Source organism: Engystomops pustulosus, chromosome 3 (genome assembly GCF_040894005.1).
Source record: "Engystomops pustulosus chromosome 3, aEngPut4.maternal, whole genome shotgun sequence".
Classification (NCBI taxonomy): Eukaryota; Metazoa; Chordata; class Amphibia; order Anura; family Leptodactylidae; genus Engystomops; species Engystomops pustulosus.
The window spans coordinates 7,208,516-7,229,892 of record NC_092413.1 but is presented as its reverse complement, the minus strand read 5'-3'; the positions used below and the strand labels follow the sequence as shown (position 1 = coordinate 7,229,892).

Here is a 21,377-nt window from a genome sequence, read left to right as displayed (position 1 = left end):
GCTCCTCACCTTCAAATTTTCATAACTTTATTTACATTTTTTGTTTACGGAGCTTGTTTTCTGCATCACAAATTGCACTTCCTAGCGTCAGTATTTTTAATTCCAAATACAGTAAAAAAAACCCGCATTTGCGCCATTTTCTTGTGGGCTCTGTTTTACAGCTTTCGCTGTGCTCTCCAAATAATTGTGATCACTACGATACCAAATTTATAAAGGTTTTATTAGGTTTTAACAATATGACAAAAGCCTCATTCAATACAACAGTTGAATGATTTAGTATCTATAAAGGCAACGAAAAAAACACCACATAGGGTAATGCGCTGACAATGACATACATCAAGACAACCGTGTGACAGAAAGAGCCCCTTAACTCCATCACCTGGATAATCTTGAAAGGGGGGGGGGGGCAATTAAGCAATTTACCAATATACATCTATTAAAAGGTCTACTCCACTTTCTTTATATGTAAAGTCAAGCCTGCTGTGTTTTGACATTCCTGAACATAAAATGGCTGCAGATGGAGGGTCGTGTGATCTCCATGTACAATCACCCTACCAGTAACTTATGATAGTATTCATGAATATAAGGTCAAGGTCCTGGCAGGGCGATTGCTCATGTGTCCTCCCTGCTGGGAAGACACTTTGAGGGGAGCTGCTTGGAGGACACTGTGAGAGGAGCTGCTTGGAGGATACTATGGGGGGAGCTGCTTGGAGGACACTGTGAGAGGAGCTGCTTGGAGGACACTATGGGGGGAGCTGCTTAAAGGACACTATGAGGGGAGCTCCTGGGGGGACACTATGAGAGGAGCTGCTGGGGGGACACTATGAGGGGAGCTGCTGGGAGGACACTATGAGGGGAGCTGCTGGGGGGACACTATGAGGGGAGCTGCTGGGGGGACACTATGAGGGGAGCTGCTGGGAGGACACTATGAGGGGAGCTGCTGGGAGGACAATATGAGGGGAGCTGCTGGGGGACACTATGAGGGGAGCTGCTGGGGGGACACTATGAAGGGAGCTGCTGGGGGGACACTATGAGGGGGAGCTGCTGGGAGGACACTATGAGGGGGAGCTGCTGGGAGGACACTATGAGGGGAGCTGCTCTGGAGACACTATGAGGGGAGCTGCTGGAAGGACACTATGAGGAGAGTTGCTGGAAGGACACTATGAGGGGAGCTGCTGGGAGGACACTGAGGGGAGCTGCTGGGGGGCACTATGAGGGGAGCTGCTGGGGGGACACTATGAGGGGAGCTGCTGGGAGGACACTATGAGGGGAGCTGCTGGGAGGACAATATGAGGGGAGCTGCTGGGGGACACTATGAGGGGAGCTGCTGGGGGGACACTATGAGGGGGAGCTGCTGGGAGGACACTATGAGGGGGAGCTGCTGGGAGGACACTATGAGGGGAGCTGCTCTGGGGACACTATGAGGGGAGCTGCTGGAAGGACACTATGAGGGGGGGCTGCTGGAAGGACACTATGAGGAGAGTTGCTGGAAGGACACTATGAGGGGAGCTGCTGGGAGGACACTGAGGGGAGCTGCTGGGGGGACACTATGAAGGGAGCTGCTGGGAGGACACTATGAGGCGGAGCTGCTGGGAGGACACTATGAGGGGAGCTGCTGGGGGGACACTATGAGGAGAGCTGCTAGGAGGACACTATGAGGGAGAGCTGCTGGGGGGACACTATGAGGGGAGCTGCTGGGGGAACACTATGAGGGGAGCTGCTCTGGGGACACTATAAGGGGAGCTGCTGGAAGGACACTATGAGGGAGAGCTGCTGGGGGGACACTATGAGGGAGAGCTGCTGGGGGGACACTATGAGGGGAGCTGCCGGGGGAACGCTATGAGGGGAGCTGCTGGGTGACACTATGAGAGGAGCTGCTGGGAGGACACTATGAGGGGAGCTGCGGGGGACACTATGAGAGGGAGCTGCTGGGGGGACACTTTGAGGGGAGCTGCTGGGAGGACACTATGAGGGGGAGCTGCTGGGAGGACACTATGAGAGGAGCTGCTTGCAGGACACTATGAGGGGAGGTTCTGGGAGGACACTATGAGGGGAGCTGCTGGGAGGACACTATGAGGAGAGCTGCTGGGGGGGAACTATGAGGGGAGCTCCTGGTGGGACACTATGAGGAGAGCTGCTGGGAGGACACTATGAGGAGAGCTGCTGGGAGGACACTATGAGGGGATCTCCTGGGGGGACACTATGAGGAGAGCTGCTGGGAGGACATTATGAGGGGAACTTCTGGGAGGACCCAAGAGGAAAGCTACTGGGAGGACACTATGAGGGGAGCTTCTGGGAGGACACTATGAGGGGAGCTGCTGGGAGGACACTATGAGGGGGAGCTGCTGGGAGGACACTATGAGGGGAGCTGCTGGGGGGACACTATGAGGGAGAGCTGCTGGGAGGACACTATGAGGGGGAGCTGCTGGGAGGACACTATGAGGGGGAGCTGCTGGGAGGACACTATGAGGGGAGCTGCTGGGGGGACACTATAAGGGGAGCTGCTGAGAGGACACTATGAGGGGAGCTTCTGGGAGGACACTATGAGGGGGAGCTGCTGGGAGGACAGTATGAGGAGAGCTGCTGGGAGGACACTATGAGGGGAGCTGCTTGGAGGACACTATGAGAGGAGCTGCTGGGAGGACACTATGAGGGGAGCTACTGGGAGGACACTATGAGGGGGAGCTGCTGGAGGAAACTATGAGGGGAGCTGCTGGGAGGACACTATGAGAGGAGATGCTGGGAGGACATTATGAGGGGAGCTGCTGGGAGGACACTATGAGGGGAGCTTCTGGGAGGACACTATGAGGGGGAGCTGCTGGAGGACACTATGAGGGGAGCTGCTGGGAGGACACTATGAGAAGAGCTGCTGGGAGGACACTATGAGGGGAGCTGCTGAGAGGACACTATGAGGGGAGCTGCTGTGGGGACACTATGAGGGGAGCTGCTGAGAGGACACTATGAGGGGAGCTGCTGGGGAGGACACTATGAGGAGAGCTGCTAGGGGGACACTATGAGGGGAGCTGCTGAGAGGACACTATGAGGGGAGCTGCTGCAGCGACACTATGAGGGGAGCTGCTGGGGGGACACTATGAGGGGAGCTGCTGGGGGGACACTATGAGGGTAGCTGCTGGGAGGACACTATGAGGGGAGCTGCTGGGAGGACACTATGAGGGGAGCTGCTGAGAGGACACTATGAGGGGAGCTGCTGCGGGGACACTATGAGGGGAGCTGCTGGGGGAACACTATGAGGGTAGCTGCTGGGAGGACACTATGAGGGGAGCTGCTGAGAGGACACTATGAGGGGAGCTGCTGGGGGGACACTATGAGGGGGAGCTGCTGGTGGGACACTATAAGGGGAGCTTCTGGGAGGACACTGTGAGGAGGAGCTGCTGGGAGGTCACTATGAGCGAGAGCTGCTGGGAGGACACTATGAGAGGAGCTGCTGGGAGGACACTATGAGAGGAGCTGCTGGGAGAACACTACGAGGGGGAGCTGCTGGGGGTACACTACGAGGGGAGCTGCTGGGAGGACACTATGATTGGAGCTGCTGGGAGGACACTATGAGGGGAGCTGCTGGGGGACACTATGAGGGAAACTGCTGGGAGGACACTATGAGGGAGAGCTGCTAGGAGGACACTATGAGGGAGAGCTGCTAGGGGACACTATGAGGAGAGCTGCTAGGAGGACACTATGGGGGGAGCTGCTAGGAGGACACTATGGGGGGAGCTGCTGGGAGGACACTATGAGGGGAGCTGCTGGGAGGACACTATGAGGGGAGCTGCTGGGAGGACACTATGAGGGGGAGCTGCTAGGGGACACTATGAGGGGAGCTGCTGGGAGGACACTATGAGGGGAGCTGCTAGGAGGACACTATGAGGGGAGCTGCTGGGAGGACACTATGAGAGGAGCTGCTGGGAGGTCACTATGAGAGGAGCTGCTAGGAGGACACTATGAGGGAGAGCTGCTGGGGGGACACTATGAGGGCAGCTGCTGGGGGGACACTATGAGGGGGAGCTGCTGGGAGGACACTATGAGGGGAGCTGCTGGGAGGACACTATGAGAGGAGCTGCTGGGAGGACACTGAGGGGAGCTGCTGGGAGGACACTATGAGGGGGAGCTGCTGGGAGGTCACTATGAGAGGAGCTGCTAGGAGGACACTATGAGGGAGAGCTGCTGGGAGGACACTATGAGGGGAGCTGCTGGGGGGACACTATGGGAGGAGCTGCTGGGAGGACACTATGAGGGGGAGCTGCTGAGAGGTCACTATGAGAGGAGCTGCTAGGAGGACACTTTGAGGGAGAGCTGCTGGGGGGACACTATGAGGGCAGCTGCTGGGGGGACACTATGAGGGGGAGCTGCTGGGAGGACACTATGAGGGCAGCTGCTGGGAGGACACTATGAGGGGAGCTGCTGGGAGGACACTATGAGGGGAGCTGCTGGGAGGACACTATGAGAGTAGCTGCTGGGAAGACACTATGAGGGGGAGCTGCTAGGAGGACACTATGAGGGAGAGCTGCTGGGGGGACACTATGAGGGCAGCTGCTGGGGGGACACTATGAGGGGGAGCTGCTGGGAGGACACTATGAGGGGAGCTGCTGGGAGGACACTATGAGAGGAGCTGCTGGGAGGACACTATGAGGGGAGCTGCTGGGAGGACACTATGAGGGGGAGCTGCTGGGAGGTGACTATGAGAGGAGCTGCTAGTAGGACACTATGAGGGAGAGCTGCTGGGAGGACACTATGAGGGGAGCTGCTGGGGGGACACTATGAGAGGAGCTGCTAGGAGGACACTATGAGGGCAGCTGCTGGGAGGACACTATGAGGGGAGCTGCTGGGAGGACACTATGAGAGGAGCTGCTGGGAAGACACTATGAGGGGAGCTGCTGGGAGGACACTATGAGAGGAGCTGCTGGGAAGACACTATGAGGGGGAGCTGCTGGGAGGACACTATGAGGGGAGCTGCTGGGAGGACACTATGAGAGGAGCTGCTGGGAAGACACTTTGAGGGGGAGCTGCTAGGAGGACACTATGAGGGAGAGCTGCTGGGAGGACACTATGAGGGGAGCTGCTGGGAGGACACTATGAGAGGAGCTGCTGGGAGGACACTATGAGGGGAGCTGCTGGGAGGACACTATGAGGGGAGCTGCTGGGGGGACACTATGAGGGGAGCTGCTGGGAGGACACTATGAGGGGAGCTGCTGGGAGGACACTATGAGGGGAGCTGCTGGGGGGACACTATGAGGGGAGCTGCTGGGGGGACACTATGAGGGGAGCTGCTGGGGGGACACTATGAGGAGAGGTGGTGGGGGGACACTATGGGGGGAGCTGCTGGGAGGACACTATGAGGGGAGGGGCTGAGAGGACACTATGGGGAGAGGTGGTGGGGGGACACTATGGGGGGAGCTGCTGGGGGGAAACTAGGAGGGGAGCTGCTGGGAGGACACTATGAGGGGAGGGGCTGGGGGGACACTATGAGGGGAGCTGCTGGGGGGACACTATGAGGGGAGCTGCTGGGGGGACACTATGAGGGGAGTTGCTGGGGGGACACTATGAGGGGAGCTGCTGGGGGGACACTATGATGGGAGCTGCTGGGAGGACACTATGAGGGGAGCTGCTGGGAGGACACTATGAGGGGAGCTGCTGGGGGGACACTATGAGGGGAGCTGCTGGGGGGACACTATGGGGGGAGCTGCTGGGAGGACACTATGAGGGGAGGGGCTGAGAGGATACTATGAGGGGAGCTGCTGGGGGACACTATGAGGAGAGCTGCTGGGGGGAAACTAGGAGGGGAGCTGCTGGGAGGACACTATGAGGGGAGGGGCTGGGGGGACACTATGAGGGGAGCTGCTGGGAGGACACTATGAGGGGAGCTGCTGGGGGGACACTATGAGGGGAGGGGCTGAGAGGACACTATGAGGGGAGCTGCTGGGAGGACACTATGAGGGGAGCTGCTGGGGGGACACTATGAGGGGAGCTGCTGGGGGGACACTATGAGGGGAGCTGCTGGGGGGACACTAAGAGAGGAGCTGCTGGAAGCATATTTACCAGAGGAGGAAGAGGGAGCTGCAGCATGATACCTTCCTTAGTTCTGTGGGTGAGTACGACTCCCGCAGGACTCAGAATAGGGTTAACACTTTAAAGCCTGGGAGCTTCTATGACCGCGCATTGGTAACTTCCCGATGCAGGGGAATCGCTACTTAGAACTTCTTCTACGCTGCCGTCAGTACTGAGCTTAAATTATGTAGAAGAAGAGGGAAGAAATCAGGCGATACCTTTTTGAGGCTAACTGAGTATATTTGATGGTGACCTTTCGAGAGCACTGGTTCTCTTCGTCAATACATCATGTCTGACGAAGAGAACTAGTGTTCTCGAAAGCTCAACCATGTAATACGTGTGACATTGACGATATTACCATCGGCCCTATGAACTCCTGAGTGGACGATGTCCATCATTAATGAGCGGTTACTCCCGGATCTTGAGTTAAAGGACATCTATCACCAGATCAATGATTGTAAACCAAGCACACAGACACACTCTGGCAGCATCTGGTCTTCTTTTAGCTTCTTAGGCCCTGGCTTTCACAAAAATAAAGGCTTTTAAAATTATGCAAATGAGCCTGAGGGGCTCCAAGCTCCATTGGAGTTAATGGTTCTATGCTACATTGGAGTTTCTTAAAAACAAGGGCATAAGAAGCTAAAAGAGCAGCAGATCCTGTCATAGGGGGGACACACCTGTATGTCTGTTTGGTTTACAATCCCCGATTTGGTGATAGATGTCCTTTAAAGTCACAATCCGACCTACGTATCCCATTGGGTCACCATAGAGATAATTGGGCAGATTTACTTACCCGGGCCATTCGCGATCCAGCGGCGCGTTCTCTGCGCTGGATTCGGGTCCGGACGGGATTTATTAAGGCAGTTCCTCCGAAGTCCACCAGGTGGCGCTGCTGCGCTGAAGTTCCCTGGAACGCACTGGAATACACCGAGCTGGGCTGAGTGAAGGTAAGTGCAAGCTCCGCGACACATTTTTTTAAAAAAATGCGGCGGTTTTTCCGAATCCGTCGGGTTTTCATTCGGCCACGCCCCTGGTTTCCGTCGCGTGCATGCCAGCGCCGATGCGGCACAATCCGATCGCGTGCTCCAAAATCCCGGGGAAATCGGCGCAAATCGGAAATATTCGGGTAACACGTCGGGAAAACGCAAATCGGGCCCTTAGTAAATGACCCCCAATGAATGACTCAGTATAAATAATACATGGAAACGGTGTCCATTTGATATACTTATACTCACTTTATTTTCTAATAAAATAACCAAACTAGATCTCAAAAACGAGTGTCGGCTGAGCGCGAACATCCCGTAATTACGTTTATAACAACATAATAAAGCCCAGGAGTTTAATACTGTTGCAGTGTATAAAATGATCATCATTATTACATTACAATATATAAGAATCATGTCAGAAAGAAAAATAAAAAGTACAACTTTAAGGATGAGAAGTGAAAGGTACAACCCCTCACTGTTAATAGCTTATCCGTGAGTAGGGAGGAAAGTATCTCGACAGAAGAGTCTGGTTGGGCCAGTCACCTCGGACACCACATGGACCGGGTTTTCGCGGAGTTACTCTGCCAGGTAAAGCAGCTCAAAATATTTTCACGGTTCCGATTTGTACATTTTTCCACTTTTTGAATTTCAAAGTGGAATCTCCCCTGCGTGAACTTTGAGATGTTCCACGAGATCATATCTCTGACTACAATACTTCCCACAGTGAAAACATATAAACGGGAGCTCCTTGGCATGAGCCTGCCTGTGTCTCTGAAACGTAGAATTATGTCTAAAGCTTTTACCACATTCTGTGCATGAAAATGGTTTCTCCCCGGTGTGAATCTTTTGATGTTCCCGAAGTCCAAATGCTTGATTAAAGCCTTTCCCACATTCAGAACATACAAACAGATTGTCACTGGTGTGAGTTCTCTGATGGTTGACAAGGTTCGATTTCAGCCTAAAACATCTCCCGCATTCTGAACACGAAAACGGCTTCTCCCCCGTGTGAATCGTTTGATGCCTCATAAGTTGGGATCTCTGGTAAAAACTTTGCCCACATTCAGAACACGAAAACGGTTTCTCCCCCGTGTGAGTTCTCAGATGTTCTACAAGAGTCGATTTCTTGCCGAAGCATTTATCACATTCAGAACACGAAAACGGCTTCTCCCCTGTGTGAATTCTTAGATGTTCACTAAGATTTGCTCTCTGAGTGAAACATTTCCCACATTCAGGACATGAAAATGGTTTCTCTCCCGTGTGAGTTCTCAGATGTTGATAAAAAACTTGGCTATGGGTAAAACATTTCCCACATTCCGAACACGAAAATGGCTTCTTCCCTTCATGAATCTTTAGATGATACATAAGACTTGATTTTTTGCCAAAACATTTCCCACATTCGGAACATGAAAATGGCGTTTCTCCTGTGTGAATCCTTACATGATCCAGAAGATACGATTTCCGGGTAAAACATTTCCCACATTCGGAGCATGAAAATGGTTTCTCTCCAGTGTGAGTTTTTAGATGTTCTGTAAGAATTGCTTTCTGACTAAAACATTTCTCGCAATGAGGACATGGAAACGGCTTCTCTCCCGTGTGAGTTCTCTGATGCTGAACAAAGGCTGATTTAAAGGCAAAGGATTTCCCACATTCTGAGCATGAAAATGGCTTCTTCCCTTTACGAGTTCTTTTTGGCTTTAAATTAGTATCAGAGGATGGATCTCCACCTTCAGGGTCTGTTTGTGGGGTATTGTCATCTTCTAGGAGGTGTTCATTGGAGTCACTCATCTCGTCGTCACCTGGAAAGTCAAAAAAACTTTATTTACCCAAACATAAAAAATAAATGATGAAGAAAACTGCAAGAGGACATTTCCACAAATGGAAAAAGTGTGATGTTTTAAAAGCTAAGAGACTAATGAATAATCATAGTTAATCCACAGACAAGATGGTGGAAATAATGGTAGTAGGTAAAAGTAGCTGAAAAGTTATTCACCCACATTCACCCACCAGTTATCATACATAGATACAATGGAGGTGACTACGTTGTCGAAGAATCTCAGACACTCCACCAGATAGTGGAAAAGGGTCTAGTGTAGGAAACCCTCTGGATTATAATTTGTTGATTTTAATCTTAATTCTTGTTCATGATGTTAGAGATTTTATCCAGGGCTCCAACAACCCTTCTACAGTTGTAAGGTGATCTCCAAATTAATCGTTACAGGATAGAATAAGATGGCTGCCAGTAAGCACAGAAAGACACAGGCACCTGGTCACAAACTGCACTCAAAATCACAATTTATTCCAGGCGAGCAGTCGTGTATATAGAAAAAAGGGTGTGAAGTTTATAAAACACTGAAATGCTATAGGTTAGCTTGAATATACTTTGAGCACCTCCCCTTAGGCTACTTTTCCCAAAATAATGTTGATGAACTCTATGTATCGTTTTTCTGGAAAAACACTAGACTCAAGGGAAACACTAAATGTACTGTGAATGCCCCCACTGGTCCAAAACATGACCTTCAGACGGGAGCTGCAGAGAAAGACGAGTCAGGGACAAATACTAGCTCTAAACAGATTACACAAAATTGAGTCTGAATCGTAAGACGGCTGACAGTGAACAAGATGGCGTCTGGAGAGAAATATGATATCTCCCACAATGATGTTCAATAGAGAGATGAAGGCGGTTTTATCGACAATGGATGTTTTCGTCTATTGCTGCAACGCACATGTCATCGAGATATTCCAGATGTCCTTCAGTTACTACTTGGGCAAGCCTTTGCTCCTCTCACCTGCCTTGGGTGTCCATTATTTGCCACAACCTCACGAGACATCTTTCCTTTTGACACTTTTTTGGGTATAAACTGCTACATAGAAGGTGCAAGAACGACCATTTTGGAGATTCTTATTTTTGTCTATTTTCCTCATAAAACACCAACTAATTTCTGGAAAAAATTTTTTTTTACAGGAAAGGCTCTTACCATCCACTGAGACAGATATGGAGTATTCGAGACCACTTGTCGATCCATTATCACTTCCCTGGAAGAATCATTACATTCATTACAAATATAAGCAAAGTATAAAGAAATCAACCAAGTTTATTGTTTATTCAAACAAAAGTATAAAAATTTTTATAAAAAGAACCCATGAACCAAAAAGTAGGATGTTCTCATGTGACCATCAACAAACGCTTGTCATCCTGTTTCATCCTGAAACCATGTAATCCTCTCTTACACCAGTCATTACTATTACAACTTTTACGGTAAAGAAGTCTTCATCTATCACTGGTCATTGAACCTGCGTTGTTCCACCTTCTGTTGTCCTTTGTGTAGACCTTTGTGAAGATGTTAAGTAGAACGTTTTAATCAGTCTATAGAGGATGCTTGGAAATCTCATCTTCTCCTACCTGATGATCGGGTGGGACCTCCTGCTTTATTCCTGGCCAGTCCTGGGAATCTGGAGGACGGGGACATCTCTCTGGTGGATCTCTCCTACTGGATCCATCTATAGGACATAACACAGTGACTGAAACATTGTCTACATGTGATGAGCAGATGATGGGGGAATCTCGCTGACTCTCCTCTACAATCAGGGAAGGTCTCCTCTTACCTGGTGATGTGAGGGGCTGGTGGTCCTCCATCATGACCTCCTTGTACAGGTCCTTGTGTCCTTCTACATACTCCCACTCCTCCATGGAGAAATAGACAGCCACATCCTGACATCTTATAGGAACCTGACACACACAATGACACAGTCATCACCCAGAGCCCTCCCTTGTGTTATTATATCATGTCCCAGCATTCCCGGCAGCGCTCACCTCCCCGCTCAGGATCTTCTGCTCATGAATCAGTGAATGTATCAGTGAATCTTGTGCAGCCTCCTCCTCGGTTCCCTTGTTACCTTCCCCCAGCCTCCTACATCACTCGCCGCTTTCCTGTAAACTCTAGAGTTGCTCCTCCCACAGAGAGGTCACATGTTTATGACATCATCACAGGTCCTTTAGGCCACTGCTAAAAAGACTTCCAGCGTGACAAATGAGCAGATACACACCGGGCCCTTAGTTATGATTATTATTTAATCACCTAATATTTCCTCATGGTGTCGGGTATTGAGAAGGCCACAAACTGAGTCCTCTCCACACATGGAAGTGTCCCAGTCCCATTCCTAAATCCTGTGTAGCAGTAATCCAAGGGACCTGGAGGGACTGATCACCCCGCTTTTCCTTAGGTCGCCCGGATGAATACTCCCTTCACCTTTAAGTGGGATCCCTTTAACTTCACCGTTTTTGCCTGCAGGCCGGTGCAGCAGCGCCATCTACTGGCCTATAATATTAAAACACCAAGTTCAGGGTTTTGGCTGTGCTGAAGGAGTTAACTCTTGTGTTATATTGTATCTCTTGTGCAAAACCCTCAGGTGATTGGTGGGTTCTCTGCAGATTGGTAATTAGCTGGTAATGAGCTCTGCAAAAGGTTATAAAGCAGAGCTGATGCCGGGCTGCAGGGTCTTTGCCTAGTGCAGACCCCCTGCTGCTGTGGAGCCAAGTGCAGCTCTAGATTTCAGCCCTGAGCTGACCTGGAGGTCCAGGGGTTGAGGTGCATCCTAAATTGCTTCTGGACAACTGGACTATTTATCAGCAACCCCCCTGCCTGGCGATGTCCTGCAGAAGGACCTATTACAGACTTCACTATTAGTGCCGTTATTAGACTAATAAAGGACACAGTGGGGGTTATTTATAATTAGGTGACTCCTTGGGACAGTTCCATATCTATTTTTGGAGCTTCGCTGCCCATGAGATTCATTTAAGTGGCTTTGGCTCTTAAATCAACGTACTCATGGTCTACTTTCTGTCTGGGATTTATTTATTTTTTAAAAAAATTTCAAAAAAAGTCTCAAAATGCATAAAAAGTCCCAGCACATTCACCAGCAGCAGGGACTGGAGGGACTAGGAGTCTGGCTTTACACGGCGCAGCACTAGCAGTAGTTCTAGGTTTACTCCAGATTAATGAAATGGTGGAAATAGCCCTGTGAGACTTTTTAGGAGTGAAAAGTCCCAAAAAACTTGATGAGACTTTTTAGAGACTATTGTATGAAAACGACCAATGATAAATAACCTGCAGTCAGTTTTGCAACGTTGTCCCGGTGTGATCCCTGGCTGCCGCTAACACCGTAGGCCTTCACTACCTGCCACAGTTCAAAGATCTCCTCTGCTCTCGCAGTAAGTAACTAATCACACACTTATGTAGTTTTTATTATGTTTTATAACCGGGAAGAACATGAAAACCTTTAGAGAAAATGGGGGTCATTCACTAATTCGCATTTTCCCGTCGTGTTACCCGAATATTTCCGATTTGCGCCGATTGTACCTGAATTGCCCCGGGATTTTAGCGCACGCGATCGGATTGTGGCGCATCAGCGCTGGCATGCACGCGACGGAAATCGGGGGGCGTGGCCAAACGAAAACCCGACGTATTCGGAAAAACCGGCGCATTTAAAAACCGAAATTGTTTCGCTTGGGACGCGCTTACCTTCACTTGGTCCAGCTCGGTGTATTCCGGCGCGCTAAGTTGATTTTCAGCGCAGCAGCGCCACCTGGTGGACGGCGGAGGAACTACCTTCATAAATCCCGTCCGGACCCGAATCCTGTTCAGAGAACGCGCCGCTGGATCGCGAACGGGCCAGGTAAGTAAATCTGCCCCAATGTGTTTTACTATATTCTGATGCCAATAACCTTTTCATACTTCAGTGTATAACCCTGTGTAAGGTTTTATTTTTTGCGGGAAGAGAGGATCTTTTCACCGATACCATTTTGGGGACTGTACAACCTCGTTATTCCAAATTTTCTGGAAAAAGGAAACGCTGGCCATTCAGGCATTGGATACCATTGCACGGTTCAGAGAATACCTTATATACTCGTGTATAAGCCGAGTTTTTCAGCACAAAAAATGTGCTGAAAAACCTCACCTCGACTTATACACGAGTCAATGATAAAAAAAAAACGTAATACTCACCCTCCTGTGTCCCTGATGTTCCTCGCGGCTCCCCGTGTCTCTTCTCTAGCCGTCGTACACTATGACGTCTTCAGCGGCGACAGCATCGGGAGCCGCGACGAACATCGGGGACACCGGATGGTGAGTATTAAGTTTATTTTTTTTGGCTGCATGCTGCATCCTCAGTTTATACTCGGGCCAATAGGTTTTCCAGTTTTCTGCGGTAAAATTAGGGGTCTCGGCTTATACTCGGGTCGTCTTATACTCGAGTATGTACGGTAATTGTTTTATATTTTGATAAAATGGGCATTTTGGGGCGTGGTGATACTGAATATGTTTATTTCCATTCTAGGGAAAGGGGGGGGGGCAGGGGATTTTAATTTTCTTAAAAAAATTATTATTTATTTTTTTTGTTTAGTAATTTTAAGGCCACAAAAAAACAATACGCCGAATAGTCACAACTGAACGTGTGCCACAGTTACACAGCGAGGAGTTGTATTACCCCATTACTTGGCTCTGGGGAGAGAAGCTAAAGCCATAGCACCTCAAGTGACTCATTTCACTGATAATTGACATTTATTGGATCATACAAGAAACTGAACAGCGATTACCAGTCTTCATCCTTATGGCAGACTCTGGATGTACATGACAACACCCGTTGCAGGTGAGCACAGGAACAAATCCTCCGAGGATGATGGACTACACCACTTATATTCAATCTGGTCCTCAAAGGCTAATTTACACTTCAAAGGTGTCGACAGGAAACATGTCCTACAACAAATAGGTAGATGTGATTGTCAAAATGCCTGCGTCTCCAAGTGGACTCTATGATATCCAAAGGGGTTGGGGTTTTCAATACATTTCTTTCATTAGACATGTCTCATCATGTATATTTACCCAGTTCTCAGCATTCTGCCCTCTGCATATATACACAGCTTCCTCTCTCTCACTGCTCGTGGCGTCACCCACTGTGTCTCTCCATCCTCTCTGACAGACACTGGAAGAGGACTGGGAGCTGGATGAGTCATAATCTCCTGCTACAGCTCCTCCTATTCATCAGAGCTCAGACATGTAAACAAAGATTCACAGAGAGTCTGCAGAGAGCACAAATGTAATTTGCAAGACTTCCGAATCACTTGAACATTCAGGGATTATTATAAAGGCAGTAAAATGGGAAACAGATGTAAAAGAGTGGCCAACCCCTTTAATAAGACCCAATTTGAGGAGATAACATCTTCCACTTTCTGTTTTAGATGGAAAAAAAGAAGCACATGGAGTGTGGGGTGGGACAATTATTTTACAAGTTTACCATTTCTGCAAGCAGAACCTTTTCTCCAGAACCTCTAAGGTCCATTTCACCCACAAACAAGTGAAAATGCCTTCATCCAGAGGGTGCAGTCGCAGTTTGCATTTGGTGGAATAAAAGCATCTGTTTGGGATTGCTGCTTCATCTTGGAAGTTGTCTTAGCATTTTTTGCACATGTGATGCTCCGAGAGACCTATCTTTGTAGTCCCAGTGTCATCGCGGTTGTTTCAGATTTTCGTAGTTTTAAGTTACTGCCTTGAAACGTGTATAAAAATGTGTTTTCTCACCCACGGATTGACTTCAATGAGCGAGTTTCACACACGATTCAGACTAGAGTTGTCCATGATATGACTTTCGCAGATATGATCGAATCCAAGGACCATGAAAAACAAGGACTTAATAGACTTAAAGGAAATCTACCATTTTAAAATGGTCATTCTGACCTAAACATACCGTTACACAGGGTTAGGTAAGCCGATGCTGGAGGTGGTCGTGATATGGCATGGAAATCCACAGTGTCGATGAAAAATCAATTTATCAATAGGCATATGACCCCATTCAGCGCTCCCGGGCCCCTGACACAGGGCACTTGGCGCTCAGGCACATTCATAACAATGCAAGCGCCTTGCATGCTTGAGACTTCTTCCCCCCCTCGCTCCCGAGAGCCGGTGACGTCACCGAGCTCTCGGGAGCATTGGCACATGCGCACTGTATCTTCATTATGCGCGGCCATGCGAAATGAAGATACAGTGCGCATGCGCCAGTGCTCACGAGAGCTCGGTGGCATCACCGGCTCTCGGGAATCGAGCAAGGGAGGGTAGGGGGGGTGCAGTTTCCAGCACGCAAGGCGCTTGCATTGTTATGATCTGGACCAAGAGCCCTGTGTCAAAGGCCCGGGAGCGCTGAATGGGGTCATATGCCTATTGATAAATCGATTTTCCATCGAAACTGCAGATTTCCGTGCCTTATCACGATCAGCTTACCTAGCGCCATGTAATGGGACGTTTAGGTCAGAATGACCATTTTAAAACGAGTCCCACTCAGGCTGGACAGTGAAGAGTGAAGTATAGGCAAGAAAAACTTGGCCAACACATGGACTGAGATTCATACAGTGAAGTAGGCCGTATGAAACATCCCATACGATGGGATCCAACATCAAAGTGGAATCTCCCCTGCATGAACCTTGAGATGTTCCATGAGATCGTATCTCTGACCGAAATATTTCCCACAGTGAAAACATATAAACGGGAGCTCCTTGGCATGAGCCTGCCTATGTCTCTGAAAAGTGGAACTGTGCCTAAAGTTTTTCCCACATTCTCCACATGAATAAGGTTTCTCCCCGGTGTGAATTCTCTGATGTTCCCGAAGCCTCGATGCCTGACTAAAACACTTCCCACATTCCAAACATAGGAATGGATTTTCACTGGTGTGAATTCTCTGATGGTTAACAAGATTCGATTTCAGCCTAAAACATTTCCCACATTCCGAACACGAAAATGGCTTCTCCCCGGTGTGAATTGTTTGATGCCTCAGCAGATGTGATCTCTGGTGAAAACATTTCCCACATTCTGAACACGAAAACGGCTTCTCCCCCGTGTGAGTTCTTAGATGTTCCATCAGAGTCGATTTCTTGCCGAAACATTTATCACATTCCGAACAAGAAAACGGTTTCTCTCCCGTGTGAATTCTTAGGTGGTCGATAAGATATTGTTTCTGAGTGAAACATTTCCCACATTCTGAACACGAAAATGGTTTCTCCCCCGTGTGAGTTCTCAGATGTTGAAAGAAAACTTGACTGTGGGTGAAACATTTATCACATTCTGGACATGAAAATGGCTTCTCTCCTGTGTGAATTCTTAGATGATGCAGAAGATTTGATTTGTGGCTAAAATATTTTCCACATTCTTGACAAGAAAACGGCTTCTCCCCCGTGTGAGTTCCCTCATGCTGAAGTAAACAGGATTTATAGGCAAAGCATTTTCCACATTCCGAACAGGAAAATGGCTTCTTCCCTTTGTGAGTTCTTATATGATCCATAAAAGTCGATCTCTTACTAAAACTTCTTGCACATTCGGAACATGAAAATGGTGTCTCTCCCGTGTGACTTCTAAGATGATCCATAAGATATGTTTTACGGGTGAAACATTTCTCGCATTCAGGACATGAGTATGGTTTCTCCCCCGTGTGGGTTTGCATGTGATGAACAAAACTTGATTTATGGCTGAAACATTTCCCACATTCGGAGCAGGAATATGGTTTCTCCCCCGTGTGAGTTTTTAGATGTTCTGTAAGAATTGCTTTCTGACTAAAACATTTCTCGCAATGGGGACACGGAAACGGCTTCTCTCCCGTGTGAGTTCTCTGATGCTGAAGAAGACCCGATTTATAGGCAAAACATTTGCCACAGTCTGAACATGAAAATGGCTTTTCCTCTTTGTGCGTTTTCTTTGCCTTTTTACCCTTGTTCATAGAAAGATTAGATTTCGCTTTAAAACACTTCCTGCTCTGAACGGCTTTGCCCTCGTTGTGTCCAGTTTCCGATTGACTAGATGAAGGTTCCTGGTCACCAGAGGTATCGATAGATGGAGTTGTATTGCTAAGAACCAAGGGGGCATTAGGGGTTATCGAATGTGTGTGTGTGTAATTGTCATCTTCTAATTTTATCTCCTTAGTATCAAGTAGATGTTTCTTGGAGTCCCTCACGTCGTCTTCACCTGGGAAAGAAAGAAGACAACGTCATCGAGGTCAGATCAGCGATCGTACAGAGATAAGATGGAGATGTGCTGTGTTGTTGCCGACTCTCTAAACGATAGGGAAAAAGTCCCTACTTTGGAAAAACTTTTATAAACTTTATTATATTTTAATTCTACTTTGAGTCGCTCGTTAGAACGGTGAAGATGGTTGGGTTTCCATTGATTGCTCTTGACTTTTGCTTAATAATTACAACAAACTGCAATTTCGAGATGACAGAGTTTATAAAGGAGGACCAGTTATTATTACTACCACATAATCGACTATTTTAAATTTTCAGCAATTCGGACTTCAGTATCTCTTCTATAATCCTTGTTCCTTGTATATACGTTGGCTGTGCCTAACCTGTTACCACCTCATGGATATCCTTCCTTGGATCAAAAGCAATTGGCGGTTTGGGTGGTAGCCCGAGCCCTGAGCCACCCAAACCGTAAACCAAATTTTATACTGAGAAGGACCTTTACCCATGAAATCCTTGTACATGGAAGGTCCTCCAAAGATCCTGAAAGCACAGATTGAAAGCAGGAAGAAGGGACACATAAATCCTCCATCCCCCCCCCAAGAACCTCATTCTAGGACCATATGTAGAAAGTGAATTCATAATAATATTCATGCAGCCCAAGACCCATGGCAGCCTTAACCCGCGCCTGATTGCTATATACCAGAATACTCCATAAGATCTGCCATTTTAGAGAAGCTTTGACCTAGTCATTCATCAGTCATAGTTTGTCCCATGTGGGATGATCAGATGTCTTTACTTCTTACCCTTCATTGTCACGGATATGGAATATTGAAGTCCAGTTGTCGATCCACTGTCACGTTCCTGGAAGAATAAGGCAGTACAGATAAAGGAACAATAGAGATAAAGGACTCCGGTTTATCTACCAACACCTAGAAGCCATGAACCGATTTGCCTTAAAATGTGAAGGAAGACCAGACACAATTAACAATGAACGTTCTTCCTTCAGGTCACTTGCCCTTGATAGTGGCCGGATTCATGACTGAACTAAATGTTCTGTGAAGCAGTAAGAAAATATACCCCAAAGAACCTTCTATATGTGTCCATATTCCTCTGCTGGAAAACTTACAATCCTAGTTTTACCTACCTGATGATCGAGTGGGACCTCCTGCTTTATTCCGGGCCAGTCCTGGGAATCTGGAGGACGGGGACATCTCTCTGGTGGATCTCTCCTCCTGGATCCATCTATAGGAAGTAACACAGTGGGGCTTACTTACTAAGGGTCGTGGATCGTACTTTTCATAGTTTTCAGGATTTGCCCAGCTAAGACTGGTACATTACAGGTCTCTGCGCTGGGATTGTGTCGCACGTGATCAAATTTTGGTGCAGCTGCGCTGCTTCCATGCGTCAGGAATCTGGGGACGTGCTGTCGGACGATCCGACTGATTCGGACTGATTGTGGGGTTTAACTTTCAAATTGTGTTGCAAGACAATGCACTTACATGCACCAGGAAGAAGAAGGTGAACTCCGGGGACCTGAGCGGGGAAGCGACACATGCAGGATATCGGGGGCAGGATCTTAGTGACTCCCCGCACAGCGCATTATACACGGACAATGCACTTACATGCACCAGGAAGAAGAAGGTGAACTCCGGGGACCTGAGCGGGGAAGTGACACATGCAGGATATCGGGCGCACGATCTTAGTGACTCCCTGCACAGCGCATTATACACGGACAATGCACTTACATGCACCAGGAAGAAGAAGGTGAACTCCGGGAACCTGAGCGGGGAAGCGACACATGCAGGATATCGGGGGCAGGATCTTAGTGACTCCCCGCACAGCGCATTATACACGGACAATGCACTTACATGCACCAGGAAGAAGAAGGTGAACTCCGGGAACCTGAGCGGGGAAGCGACACATGCAGGATATCGGGGGCAGGATCTTAGTGACTCCCCGCACAGCGCATTATACACAGACAATGCACTTACATGCACCAGGAAGAAGAAGGTGAACTCCAGGGACCTGAGCGGGGAAGCGACACATGCAGGATATCGGGCGCAGGATCTTAGTGACTCCCCGCACAGCACATTATACACGGACAATGCACTTACATGCACCGGGAAGAAGAAGGTGAACTCCGGGGACCTGAGCAGGGAAGCGACACATGCAGGATATCGGGTGCAGGATCTTAGTGACTCCCCGCACAGGACATTATACACGGACAATGCACTTACATGCACCAGGAAGAAGAAGGTGAACTCCGGGGACCTGAGCGGGGAAGCGACACATGCAGGATATCAGGCACAGGATCTTAGTGACTCCCCGCACAGCACATTATACACGGACAATGCACTTACATGCACCAGGAAGAAGAGGGTGAACTCCGGGGACCTGAGCGGGGAAGCGACACATGCAGGATATCGGGCACAGGATCTTAGTGACTCCCCGCACAGCGCATTATACACGGACAATGCACTTACATGCACCAGGAAGAAGGTGAACTCCGGGGACCTGAGTGGGGAAGCGACACATGCAGGATATCGGGTGCAGGATCTTAGTGACTCCCCGCACAGCACATTATACACGGACAATGCACTTTCTGTGAACTCCGCAGAACCGGTGAGTAAATATGCCCCATTGTTTACATGTAATGAGCAGATGTTGGAGGCAGATTAGCCAATTCTCAGAACTGTTCCCTCCTGAAGGAGGTCTTTTACCTAACGATGTGAGGAGCTGGGGATCCATCAGCATGATGTTTTTGTTTTCTTCTAAATATTTCCACTCCTCCATGGAAAACTGGATCTTTTACCGGAACCTGACACACACAATGACACAGTCATCACCCGGACCCCTCCCTTGTGTTATTATATAATGTCCCAGCATTCCCGGCAGCGCTCACCTCTCCGCTCAGCAGCTCAGTGATCCTGGAGGTAAGTTCTAGGATCTTCTGCTCATGTATCAGTGAATGAGGTGGAGGCTGGGTGATGGGGCTCTGGGTCCTCTCTCCAGGGGTGTCACAGATTTACCAAACGACTTCTGCACTGTAATGTACGGGAAGATAATGATCTCCACCTTAACGGCTCATTTACAAGAACAGAATGGGGGCCGATATGTAGGCGCATCATACGCAGCCGCATATCAGTCCCCATGGATGTCTATGGTGCACGGTCACTGTGTGATGCGCACATGTCTCACCGCACCGTGACTGTGCATGGGGAAATTTAGGATATTTTACGGCGCTCACACCCTTCTCCTCTCCAGCCCATGGCTGTATGTAGCCCTGCGAACATATGTTGCGAGAATCTACCCAAGTTCTGAGAATCCTACATGTTTGTAGTCAAAAGCCCATTATGTATCCACCTTATGATTAAGAACTTGGAAAGAGTTTGAAACGTGTAAACTTGTATGTGTCGTATGTTCTGCATCTCTGGAATAATGGTACAATATGTAGAGCCTTCTGCCCCCCACACTGTAGCCAGTAGTCACAGTGCCCCCCACACTGTAGCCAGTAGTCACAGTGCCCCCCACACTGTAGCCAGTAGTCACAGTGCCCCCCACACTGTAGCCAGTAGTCACAGTGCCCCCCACACTGTAGCCAGTAGTCACAGTGCCCCCCACACTGTAGCCAGTAGTCACAGTGCCCCCCACACTGTAGCCAGTAGTCACAGTGCCCCCCACACTGTAGCCAGTAGTCACAGTGCCCCCCCACACTGTAGCCAGTAGTCACAGTGCTCCCCTCACAGTAGCCAGTAGTCACAGTGCTCCCCTCACAGTAGCCAGTAGTCACAGTGCTCCCCTCACAGTAGCCAGTAGTCACAGTGCTCCCCTCACAGTAGCCAGTAGTCACAGTCCCCCCCACACTGTAGCCAGTAGATGGCTTCTTACAAACAGACTTACCCTCAGCAGTCAGTGAACTGCACACCGAACCCCCCCACCCCTACGATCAGTTACGTACATGAGATAGATGGTAGAAACGTTATAGGACCTTCGATGACATCACCCTGGTCACATGATGTTGTTTACTCCTCCCCTCATAATGCTGATCACATGACCATGACATCATCACAGGTCTCTGCTAACAGTTTCTTATTTTTCCTTCGATGCAGTTACACGAGGGCTCGTTTTGTGAAGAATGGGTTATATTTTCTATTGTCACCTTGTGGGGAAACATATGATGTGTTGTATACATTTTATAGTTGATAGATTGTAAGCTCTTGTGAGCAGGGTCCTCATTATTATCCTTTCGTCTGACCATGTTTGTGTTTTGTAGTGTCTTATTTTGTGTGTATATCTATGGAGCTGCAGAATATGATGGCGCTATAGAAATAATA

General features: G+C 48.9%; 1 protein-coding gene across 1 annotated transcript in view; it reads right to left on the bottom strand.

The window, feature by feature from the left end:
- Positions 1-7,382: 7,382 nt before the first annotated feature.
- The window catches only part of LOC140120796 (uncharacterized), a 36,924-nt gene continuing 22,929 nt past the window's right edge, over positions 7,383-21,377 (bottom strand). Inside the window, exons 7-13 of the mRNA XM_072139738.1 lie at positions 19,764-19,848; positions 18,188-18,285; positions 17,847-17,904; positions 15,489-17,044; positions 10,444-10,608; positions 10,019-10,076; positions 7,383-8,839 (exon numbers count right to left, since the gene is read on the bottom strand). Of these exons, the coding sequence (XP_071995839.1) occupies positions 7,692-8,839; positions 10,019-10,076; positions 10,444-10,608; positions 15,489-17,044; positions 17,847-17,904; positions 18,188-18,285; positions 19,764-19,848 (3,168 nt within the window). The 3' untranslated portion in view covers positions 7,383-7,691. The remainder of the gene's footprint in view (positions 8,840-10,018; positions 10,077-10,443; positions 10,609-15,488; positions 17,045-17,846; positions 17,905-18,187; positions 18,286-19,763; positions 19,849-21,377) is intronic.